Source organism: Chenopodium quinoa, unplaced genomic scaffold (assembly GCF_001683475.1).
Source record: "Chenopodium quinoa cultivar QQ74 unplaced genomic scaffold, ASM168347v1, whole genome shotgun sequence".
In the NCBI taxonomy this organism is placed as follows: Eukaryota; Viridiplantae; Streptophyta; class Magnoliopsida; order Caryophyllales; family Amaranthaceae; genus Chenopodium; species Chenopodium quinoa.
In genome coordinates, this window is record NW_018743593.1 from 2,157,821 (window position 1) to 2,170,485 (window position 12,665).

The following is a 12,665-nucleotide window of genomic DNA, read 5'->3' on the forward strand; positions in this document are numbered from 1 at the left end:
TGGTGAAGGAGTTGAGAATGAAGAGAAAGTTGAATTTGAAAATCCTAACCCTCTTTCCCATCTTGATGAGCCTCAAGTGTATGTTTGTGAGCCTTCAATCTATGAATACATAGACTCTTTTGAGGTAATGTCCCATTTGTTTTGTGAGAGTCATATGAAGATTTATAGATTCTAAGAAAGCTTATTGGGATTTAGATGAGTTTACGATGACTCTACCTCCACCCATGCGCGGTTTTGAGGACTTAGGTTTTGAGATAGTTGAAGGAAAGGTGGTTTATTGTGGTGCAAAGGAGGATGAAGTTGATTCCTTTGGAGTTTTTGAGCTTGAGGGAGATGTAGATTGTGAGAGATCTTCATTTGAGGACTCTATGATTGATTTTCATGCCCTCATTGGCAATGTGAGACCTTGTGTTGAGGGAGTAGCTACCCCTTTGCCTATTTCTCATACCCCTTTTTCTTAAAGGTTTGACCACATCCCTTATTGCCCTATTTTTCTCCCTTCCTATCTCAATGAGCCTATTGGAGACCCCCTTGTCTATGATGATCTTAATGTCCCTCATTCGTCTATTGTTAAGGGAAAGGGTGATGTTGCCACCCAAAAATATTTTAGTGAGGAGGATTTGCCTTTTACTTTTTCTTTCCGTTTTTTTTATTCCCCCTTATTCTTCTTCTTCTTCTTCTTCTTCTTCTTCTTCTTCTTCTTCTTCTTCTTCTTCTTCTTCTTCTTCTTCTTCTTCTTCTTCTTCTTCTTCTTCTTCTTCTTCTTCTTCTTCTTCTTTTTCTTGTTTTTCCTTTTGATCCCTCTTTTTCTTTCTTTTGGCACCTCCCTTCTCACTTGCGTGCAACAATCTTGTTGCACGTCCTTTTCGCGTCATTTGCCGACCTTCTCTCTTATGAAATGTGTAGTAGTGCATTTGACAAGCTCTTGCGTGCGTTGAATTATTATTTTCTAGAGCGGTCAAGCTTGAACCTTAAGCAAGCCTTTCTCGGGAAGTAACCCGTGTTTTATTGCTTTCATTTTCTTTTCTTTTTAGAATAGATTTTCTCTCATGGAAATGTTTGTGTGCATTTTTCTAGGTACATGACTTGATATACTTTGGTGCATCTATTTGGATCAAGAATCAAGGAAGGTTGACTCCTATTTTTGCTAGCATATGGAAACAAGGTTTAATTCTTGAGGAAATTAGATTTGAAAGGTTTAATTGGGTCATTTTCAGGTATTTACACCCACCTATTATCCGGTAATATCCTTCCTTGCTCTTTCTCAAGTGGATGATGACTTGTTGGACATATGTTGGTTTGTTGGATTGCTCTCCTTGTTTTCCCCTCCTATGGTTTCTATGATTTATGTTTGAGAGTATTGTCTCATTCAAGCTTGGGGGAGGGTATTCTATCATGTTTGATGGGATGTTGATTCACATATGCTATGCACATTTGTATATGTTTTTCCATGTTCTTATATTTTGAAAAACTCCAAAAAGATTTTTGTTTCTATCAAGGCAAATTTGCAATGTATCTTTGTTTTGTTCTTACTTTGGACATAATACTTTTAGACTTGTATAATTGAATTCTTTTCTTCTTAAATGGTAACGGTGTGCACGGTTTGAGAGTACGTTTGGTTGATTCTAGGATAAAATATGCTAAGGTAGTTGGTTAGAACTAGTGGGACCATGAAACCGGATTCTACTTGTTTGTGGCATGTTGGTAGTTGCTTCCTTTAGTCGAATTGACACCAATAGTGAGTTTGTGCTACATCCATGTGAGGTTCATTATTTTTCAAGCCTTCAACATATAATTGCATGAGCGGCATGGATCCTTGACTATTGCGGACCTAATCTAGAATCTTGACTTATAATTCTCAAACACGAGACCGAGCCATCTAGGGAAGACAAAGACATCTTTTTGGGGTGGTAATTTTTCTTTTCTAGGTTAATTTTCTTTCTATTTAGTTCATTGGGTTTACATTTGCCTTTTTTCTAACCATTTGAGCCTTTTCCCTTCTTTTCAAGCCACATCTTTAGAACTTTGAGCCTTTTGTTTCTTTTTGCTCCATTTTTGGTATTTGTGAAGCAAATGGTCATGTTTTTGGAAGTTTGTGGTATATAAGGTTGGATATTGGTTCTATTTGTAAGCAAGCTTGTGATTTGTGTATATTTTGTGAATAATGGCAATTGTATGATAGAAAAAGCCGTCCAAAGTAAAAAAAGGCAAGGACAATGCAAATGTAAAAATTGTAAAAGCCGTCCTAAGTTAAAGAGGCATGGACAATTTCTTTGAAAGAAATGTAAATACAAAAAAAAAAGTGAAAATAAGAAAAAACAAAAATATTTGATGTGATTCTTTTCCCCTTTTCAAGCATTGAGGACAATGCTTCCTTTAAGCTTGGGGGAGAAGCGTTTACGCTTTTTGTATATATGATTGTGGTTATAGCTTTGAATAAGTTTGGGGGAGTTAGTTTGTTTTTGTTTGGCGATTGCTTGGTTATGTGGAGAAGGTTTGATCACCCTTTGCTTCACTAATTAGGAATACCGCCAAATTCTATAATTTTAAGCCTACCCTCACCCTTTTTTCCCTTACGTTACAACCATTGGGAAAGACCTTTCGAGCTAGAGGTTGAGTCATATATCGGGGGAGGGAATTATGAGTTAAAGCCAAAGGAAAGGGGATGCATTGTCAAGACGTTGAGTAGCCCAAAATTATCTCTTTTTCCGGTTTCTTCATGGAACTTTTGAGATGCTCACTAGGGGAAGATATGAGACTAGTAGGGAGAACGCGGTAAGACCGTTTGGGATGAAAGTGGATTGCGTTTCTCTAGTTCCTATGCATATTTATGTTTCAATCAACCTCGGGTATCTTGAAACGTGCACTCCCTTACTTGTTTAGAAAGATTTGCATTCATTTGTGCTTGTACATTTGGAAAAGTCCTTTCATGAACACGTGTTTGCTTTTATTTTCCTTTGATTTCCTTTTTCATGATTTGCCTTGTTTGTATTATTATGAGAGTTATAGGTTAATCTCTTAAGAAACCTTTATGAGAGAATCACTCATCCTCTAGGGCGATCTAGGGATTTAAATGGCTTGTCTTTAGTTGCTAAAATTGACCGTGATTCCTACGAAAGTAAGTTAGTGTGTATATTATTGTCTCTTCTCTTCTTTTTGTTTGTCTGAATAAGCTCATCATTTCTCCCTTGGTTTTGTTTTGCTCGAGGACGAGCAAAAGGTAAGCTTGGGGGTATTTGGTGGGTGTCATAAATGGCACCCATTTGATGAGCATTTAGGTTGTTTTCTCCTTCTTTTCATAGCTTTCATGCTTAATAAATACTTAGTTTTATGCATTTGGTCTTGGTTTACCTTTCCTCTCTTATCTTGTACTCCCTCCGTCCCTAAATTACATTCCTCTTTCCCTCTATTATGTGAGGAATAAATGCTAGAAAGAGGAATGTAATTTAGGGACGGAGGGAGTAGCTTTTATGCATTTTGTTGGTTTTTCTACTCTTTTCTCCTTTATTTGCTCTATTTTCGTGGTTCTAGGTATTGTACGAGGTTCGGGTCTTGATATTGGTAAATTACTAAAGTGGAGATGCTTTTGGAGCAAGCTCATGGCAATTGGAAAGCTCAAGATGCAAGGAAGTTGATTCTCCAAGTTATAGCTCTTGTGCTCTCAAGCCGTGCTCTCATGAAGATGGGGTGTTGAACCCACAATCATGGTGTTTAGGGACTTCCTACTTTAGTGTTAATCATCATCATAATCGTGCGACCTTAGCGAACGCACAAAGCCACGAGAAGATCGAACAAACCTAGAATTACGCGGGCGAGCAAAGCACGGGCGCGGGCGCGCATACCCTATACGCGGGCGCGCCACCCCTGCTCGTGCAGCCGCGCCTCTCTTGGTACTTCCTTGCTCGGTTTTTGTTCGCGCCTCCTATATATACCTTTGTAACCCGATTTTTGAAGGGAGTTTAGAGAAGTATTATTCTAGTTTTTGATCATAATCTTAATTTAGTTGAGAGCTTTTCTCTCTTGTTCTAGGGTTAGTTTAGGAGTAGATTTTAGAGAGAGAAAGTGAGGAATTTCAATGGTGATTGAGAGATTGAAGATTCAATGGTGACAATTGTGTTGAAGATCTTCTCTATTATCAATGAACATTCTTAACTCTATCTCATTTTATTGTTTTGTTTGATTTCATATTTGTTTGGTTTGATTTTGATGTTTGATTGTTGATTAGTGTAATTGTTCTTCATAGATTGTTGATTTCTTTAGTTGTTTGTGATTAGATGATGATGTTAGTGTAGTTGTTTGCTAGGAATTGGGTGAAACTCGTATGATTGATTGATTGTGCTTAATTTGGGGATTGTGTTGATTATTAATTGTTGAGATTAAAGTGCGTGATTAATGGAAGTTTGCATGTGTGTAATTCGATTAGGCCTTGAGAATCATGCTAGATTTCATTGTAGTTTCTAATGATACGGACCATTGATTTAGGAATTGCAATTGTCGATTGAGCTTGATTGGTGATGCTCCTAGTTAGAGTCTCTCGTAGTTGATGCTAGTTTGACCTCTAGGAGATAGCTTGTTGACTCTTTTGATTGAGCTTGCCATTAGTCTTCACAACCATTGATGTGCATATTGTTCCCGAGTTGCTATAATTGTCATGATAACTTGTTGATCCTCGTTCCTAGTGTTTATTTGTTTGGTTCTTCATTTTGTTAGTTGATTATAGTGTTTACCTTTTATCCTTAGACTTCGACCTAGCTTAGGCGCATAATTGAGAGCGCTTGAACATTACCGTTCCTTTGGGTTCGACCCTTGACTTGCCTCTATACTTGTTTATAGGTTTGTTAAGTGTTTATAAATTTAGTTTGACCGAGGGAGGATTAGATTCAACGACCTAGTTCCACCCCTCGTCAAAATATTGCCTTAAAGACGGTACTCCTTGAATACTTGATTGATGCCTTGCTAGGAGCCACTATCAAGATTTGTAAAGGTGTGAACCTTTATAGGGAAATAGGGTTACAACTTTTTTCCTTTTTTTGTCCATATCTTAGGGTCGGGAGATGTTCATATTCATGGTAATGCTAGTCCCCATATCACATACATGTTCGCTTGATTAAATTTTGGGTTCATTTGAGCTAAGGAGTTCTATCTTCAAATTTGATATCTCCTTACTTATCTCTTTTTAGTTTTATTATAATAATAACTTTTATCTGTTCAAATCGTCTCTGACCTTCTCAATGATCTCAGCTTTCCCAAAGGTTAAGTCTCCTCTATATAGAATCCTTAGATTCCTGTTATCTATCCCCAAAATCAAAGAGCAGTAGGGTATGCTTTTGTTTAGTTTAATCACACAAGTTGTAACGATCAAAACTGTCAAAATGCAAATTCCTAGTTGGATCTTAGAGAAATATATCAGAAACATTAATGCTCTACAAGTAGCAGAAATTGTAAAACTTATGTATATGTTTGCTTTGTTATACTTTACAAAAGCATTACCAAAGCCATTCCCCTAAACTTACAACCCATATACTTCATACCCTTGAATATCTAGTTAGTAAATGAACTGAACTGGTTCATTACATACCTGATTATTCAATTCACATACATTATTAATATATATATATTTTTAAAAAAAAAATAAATTTGAATGTATCTAGTTAGTTAAAATAAAAATTATATTATTAATGTGTAACATATAAATGTATGTATTAATCGATAAAAAAAAAGGTTAAAATAAGTATTATAATTTGTATGATATTCTAATAATTATATAAATAAGTTGGTACCATCTAGTTCCAATTCCAATTCTTAAAATTAGGACCGATTGAATCGGGTCCAATTCTAGTTCTGAATTTTAGGACCCGTTCCAATCACTTTCAAGTCCAATTTCTAAAATATTGATCAAGTACTCGGTTTGCTCATGCACATATACGGAGGTGGATAAATCAGATCCTTTGGCAAAGAGAGGAGAGAGAAGATGAGTTGGGAAAATGTGATAATAAACCAGAAAATGAACATTAAATTATGACAGGTAATTAAGTTATACTCAAGTGATTATGTTTTGGTGTAGTTAGAAGTGTGGACCGTGTGGTTAGTGAAATTTTTTTTTGGGTATAGTTAGCTAGAAGTGTGCCTTCAATCACCAAACTATTAGCAATTAAAACTTAATCACACGAAATGTGAAAAATGACAAAACTTGATAACCATATATATGTGGACTTAACTCAATATTTTACCTATCTTGGATTATTGGCATCATATTCCCTCCATTTCATAATAATACCAGCACCTTCACTTTTGCACTATTTGTAATCTTACTTTAAGTATATTTTTTTTAACCAATATATAAAAAACATGTGTTTTCATGTAATTTTTTTTAGATTAGTCTTTAAGTATATTTTCATTATATGAATCTTTTATGGAGTACTTCTAATTAATATATAATTACAATTATTAATGGTCATCATGTGCATTGGTATATGTGCCTGTTGATTAAAGTATTGGAATTATTATGAAACAATAGGAGTAAAAAAAAAAAAATCCAACCTGACATGAGCTGCACTCAAAATCAAACTGAAAATAGTATAGTGCACCCGAAAAGAACATTATACATATTTTAAAGAACATGAGCCAAAAAAAGAACATTCGAGTGTTTGAAAAGGAACATACCTGTGTTTGACAAAAGAACATGTTTGTGTTTGACAAAGAACATGACATTACAAAGAACATAAAGTCTCTACAAAAAGAACATGTTATTTTTCATGGTTACTCGGGTGATTGAACGTGTTTGAAAAAGAACATTATATTTGACAAAAAAGAACATGCTTGTGTTTGACAAAGATAGAGATGATCATTGGGCGGGCCGGGACAAGGTTAAAAAATCAGCTCACTTATCGGGGTCGGGCCAAGTTTTGGGTCGAAATTTTTGTGCCCAAACCCGTCCCAAATGGTCTGGCCATGCGGGCTTTTCAGGTCGAGTAAAAAATAATCAACTAAAATGCATAAAAACGCATTCCCAAACCGGCTCAAAAAATTAAGTTGCGGACCGGGTCCGACCTGATTTTGGGGGCGAAAAAATAATTATATATACCTACACTTTAGTGTAGGTAGCACTACCTACACCCCCACTATCCACTTTCCCCAAACAACACACTGCTATAGTTTACTTTTTACACCCCAAAAAAAAAAAAGATAGAAGCATTGTTTTCTCTCTCCTAAAATTAGTATACACTTTTAATCTTCACTCTCCATTCTCTCTTATCAAAATTTGCAAAAATATTTACTTAAAAACTCGAAATTCTTTATAAAAATCAAGTGCGTTCTTTGATATAAGAGATGAAGTCACACAATTGCAAGGATATAAAATCAAATTGTAAGTTATTTTTGGAAGAATAAAAGTGCAAACCCTAACTTTTTGCCATATTATTCAATTATTTTCAGTAAATATATTAAAATTTTGATAGTAGCTCTTGAATTCTTATACTTTTTTTTATCATAAAAGTGATTTAATATATATACACTCTTCTGTGTTGAATTAATTTATGGTGTGTTGTTTGATTACAACATTGTTGGACATAAAAATTGAAAACAGAGTTTAATTGTCCTTATTTTATGGATAATATGATCTATTTCGTAAAATTATATAAATGTAAATTTAGGTTATAGTGAAAATTATTTTTTTATGAATGTTCAGTTTCATTTACATAAATGTTCATTTATATATTAGTAAGCGGTCATTCACATATTAATAAACGATCTACATAATGAATTCTAATAATCTCTTAATGATGTCTATTTTTGGCCGATTTCTTCACATATTTTCCATAGGTATAGTTAATTTAGTTCATAATGAAAACTATTTTTAATGCTCGTTTGACTTTTAACACTTGTTCATGTTCATATTGAAAAATGCTCATGTATATTTTAATAATTGTTCATTTTTATATTGCACTATATATGATCATTTTCTAATAATGGGTTCATATTTGTATGTGTAAATGTTTATTAATTGTTTAAAAATTAGATCTCTTATTACACAGGATAATTGTATAAGAAAGTAGAAGACATCGATGTATATATTGAGAAAGGATATGTATTAAAAACAATACACAATAAAGATGATTTTATATACCTGTTATTTATACAAAATGTATTAAATGACAATGTATTGAAATGGTAATTGAAGTTCATTTTTATATTGATATTGTGTTTATATTTACAATAATATATGTTCATTTACATATGGGTAAATGTTCATTCACATATATATGCAGATAATTATTTTAATAGATGTTTATTTAAATTTTATTAAATGTTCAATTGCACATTAAAAGATATTCATTCAAGTTTAATAATTGTTCATTTTTTATGTTGTAAAATGTTCTTTGAATATTAATACCACACATTAAATATAAGAGACAATGTTCATTTTAATAGACAAATTTTGACATTTTGGAAGCTAAATAAATGCTTATTTTTATTTTATGAATTTCATTTCAATATTGGTAGCTAGATGATACAAAACATCTAGTATGTAAATTATATTTCTAATATTGATTGCTCTTCCTTATGAGAAGTAAACAAGTCGTTAATGATCAATGATACAAAATTTAATGATCATATTAGAAAAGCAATATGTTCACAAACAAAAAACCTAAATGTTCAAACCGACTTCGTGATAGTCTTTCAACTACCCAAACAATAATGTTCACTTTCGTGTTTATGAAACAATTACATATAATAGTATAGTTGTATGGAAATGCATTATTATTGCAATTAAATTGAATTTATTTTATATTGGAATCTTTTTTAACAACTCTTTATTTATATAAATACAATTCTAAGATGTATGCATATCTTACTATAAAACTTACACATGGCTCTTGAAATGAATATTTCATGATACAAAAATGAACATATGTTGAAACATGAATAAACAAAAATGAACATTGGATGATGCAATAGTTCTAATAATAAAAATGATTTAAATGCAACAATCCATATAAATAAATTTTCTCTTATTTTTATTGATAAAATAATCTTAAAATTCAATTCATAAAATATATTAATTTGAACAAAAACTCTTATATAAAAATGAACATTTAATGATTTATAAATGAACATTTACCAATACATAAATGAACATATTACAAAAAATTTATTGAAAATTCATAAATGAAAAGGGGTGGGGGCGGGGCACGCGCGGAGGTGGGTGCAGGCAGTGTTCCTTGCCGTAGAGTGTAGGTTAAAATTTGTAGCGAAAAAATTATGAAATTTTTTACCTACACCCTCCTTTAGCTATTGTTGTCTACTCTCCCCATGTAGCTACGTCGTTTTGATCATTCTTGTTTTTTTTTTTTTTTCTTTCTTTCTTTCTTTCTTTCTTTCTTTCTTTTTTTTTTCTTTTTTTTCTTTTTTTTTTCCTGACTTTCCTTCTTTTCTTTTAATTTTCCTTACTTATTGTTCAAGCTACCTATATATTTCAATTTCAACCTAATTTTTGTATTTTTGTCTCTTTTTTGTTCATTTTCTCTCTCTAGATCGTTCCTGTTTCTCTCAATTATGGATGAATTCGTGATTCTAGATGTTGATCGTGATTGTGAACTTCAGCATTCTTCGATTTCCGAGTTTGATCGTCATTGTGAAGTTGTTTTTCCGTCTTCTACTGGATTGCTGAATTCATTTGTTGATCAATGTAAGTTGTTTTGATCATTTTTTATTTTGATTAGGTTGTTTTATGAATGTAATTAGTTTGATTATGATGAATGTGAGTTGTTTTGATTAATTTTGTTTCTGTTTTAGTTAATTAATGAATTTGATTTGTTTGATTATGATTAATGCTAGTTTTTTGAATTGATTTTGCTTTTGTTTTTGTTGTTTTATGATTTTGATTTTTTTGATTAAATTGTTTTTGTTTTAGATCAATTTAGTCTCTGTTTTAGCTTGATTTTGAGTACTCTGATTTTGATTTCTATTTTATTTTATTTTTATTTGTTATATAATTATTTGACTGTGTTTTTGATTTAGTTTTATTTGTGATTTTTGATTTTGATTGTTGATTACGGTACTGTGTATTATTATTTTGAATAGTTGAATAATTTTAAATGATCATTATCAATTACACTAATATTCAATAATTTATTTTATTTAAATATTTTGATCATGTTGATTATGCTAAATGATCATTTATATATGTACTGCTTTGTATTGGTACATATCTGTTATTTATTATGTTCATTTTTAAAAGCTTATGCAGCGGGTACTAGTGATGAAATTATGTTTGAAGAGGCAACTAAATCAGAGTTACTTTATAAAGATTTTAATTCTGAAGAAGAAGCTTATGATATTTATAATGAATATGCTTTTAAGCATGGATCTGGGATTAGAATTGATAAAAGTAAAAGTCGAAATGATGGCTCTTTGAAGATGAAAAGATTTGTTTGTTGCAATGAAGGTTGGAAGGATGAGAAGGCAAAGAATAAAAGGACTTATGAGAGACTTAATATAAGAACTGGTTGTTTGGCTTTTATTCAGTTTAAGATTGATCGTTTAGGTTTATGGACATGTACAAAGCATTACATGAAACATAATCATCATATGATTCCTCTAGAAAAGAGACATTTGTTAAGGTCTCAAAGGAATGTTTCTAAAGAAAATTTGCAATTCATGTCTACATTGAGGTGTAGTGGAGTTAAAATTTCTGCAGCCTTGAGGGCAATGAAAAAGGATGTTGGTGGCTCTCCTAATTTAGGATTTACAGCACCGGATGCCTATAATTCTTTATCTGCTGAAAAACGAGCTTTACTTGATGGTTGTGACAGTCATCAATTGATCAAATATTTTGCTAAAAGACAACTTGATGAAGCTGAATTTTACTATGACTTTGAACAAGATGAGGATGGGTGTTTAGTTAACTTTTTTTGGCGTGATGGTCGGATAAAGAGAGATTATGAGTATTTTGGAGATTTGCTGGTTTTTGATACCACGTATAGGACAAATAAATATGGAATGATTTGTGCTCCATTTGTTGGTATGAATCATCATGCTAATAACCTCATGTTTGGTATGGGTTTTATTTTCAATGAGCGAACCGAGTCTTTTGTGTGGCTTTTTGATACATTCTTGAAATCTATGGGAAACAAAAGTCCTATCACAATTATGACAGATCAAGCTCAAGCTATTGCAGCTGGTATTCGGAATGTATTTCCTCCAAGTGTGCATCATCGTCTTTGTGTTTGGCACATTGAGCAAAATTCTAAGAAGCATATTGGGGCTTTGAGAGCTTTGGATGGATTTACAGATTTGTTTGGTTATTTGCTCAAGTATTGTGAAACCCCTGCTGAATTTGAACATTTTTGGAAAAGGTATTGACAATTTTTTTAATTATAATATGTATTTTGAAGTTTGTTTATTTTAGTTATATAATATGATCATTTAGTTTTGTATATATGTACATTATATAATATAATTTGTTCATTTATACAATATCAAATGATCATATGTTTTATGCAGAATGTTAATGAAATATAAATGTGAAAAAGATTATTGGTTGTGTGATTTGTACAAGATTAAAGAGATGTGGTGTCCAGCCTATTCTAAGAAGCATTGGTCTGGTGGTGTTTTATCATCTCAACGAAGTGAAACTACAAATAAATCTGTTTCGGAAAGGCTTAATAAGACCCAAGGTTTGTGTGACTTCTACCATGTTTTTCTTGATGTTATCTGTGAGTGGAGGAGCAAAGAGAATGGAAATGATTTTAATACATTGAGGGGTAATCGTCATCTTGCTTTTGCTCATATTAGCATTTTAGTTCATGCTAAGTCTTTGTACACCATTCAAGCATATATTATTTTTGAAGAGGAGTTCATTAAGGGTACTGCTTATGAACATTCTGATGCTGGTCTTCATTTTCCTGAATATTCATACCATTTATCGAGATCTGGTAAAGATAAGATTAGGCATGAAGTTGTTTTCAACAAGGAAACTCATGTTATGTTCTCATTCTCTTCGTGTATATCATTTACATTGTGTACCTAAGATTCCGGATGAGTATATTATGAAGCGTTGAACCAAGGCTGCAATGTGTACTCATACTACTGTTGATAAACCTTCTTCAAGAACTAATTTGGTGTCCTCTACTGTTTGGAGGTCGCAAACATTAAGGAAGTTTGTGAAGTTGGTAACTAGTTGTCAAAATTCTTTGTCTGCAAGAGCTGAAGTTGACCTCTATTTTGATATTTTAAAAGACAAAGTTGAGAGTGTTAGGGGCACAATTGATTTCAATGAGGCTGCTGAAGGTGTTGAAATTGTTGATCATGAAGTTAATGATCCTCCCAAAAAACGACCTGTTGGTGAGAGAAATGTTCGGCCTAAAAGTACTGTAGAAAAGGAATTTAATAAAGCTAGGGGTAATTGGAGGAAGAGAAAGTCTTTATATACACCTTACATGAGGGCTAAAGGTCAATCAGGAGTTCAGGTACTATTGAACATAAAGGTTTTTATATTTGATCATTTTATTTGATACTAATGTTTATTTTTTTTGTTTTAGGAATTTGATGATATTGGACTTCCTGTTTCTTATGCTAATTCTATGTGTGATTTTGATGAACTGGTTATATTGAAAAACCCACCTTCTAAGGTAATATTTTTATAACTTTTTTTTTCCTAAATT

General features: G+C 32.3%; 1 protein-coding gene across 1 annotated transcript; it reads left to right on the forward strand.

Annotated features, from left to right (window-relative positions):
* Positions 1-206: 206 nt before the first annotated feature.
* On the forward strand, positions 207-12,031 carry LOC110682844 (protein FAR1-RELATED SEQUENCE 5-like). The gene is made up of 4 exons (XM_021859189.1): positions 207-342; positions 9,578-9,688; positions 10,241-11,357; positions 11,506-12,031. The coding sequence occupies exons 1-4, from the start codon at positions 207-209 to the stop codon at positions 12,029-12,031; spliced, it is 1,890 nt and encodes a 629-aa protein (XP_021714881.1).
* Positions 12,032-12,665: the final 634 nt, after the last annotated feature.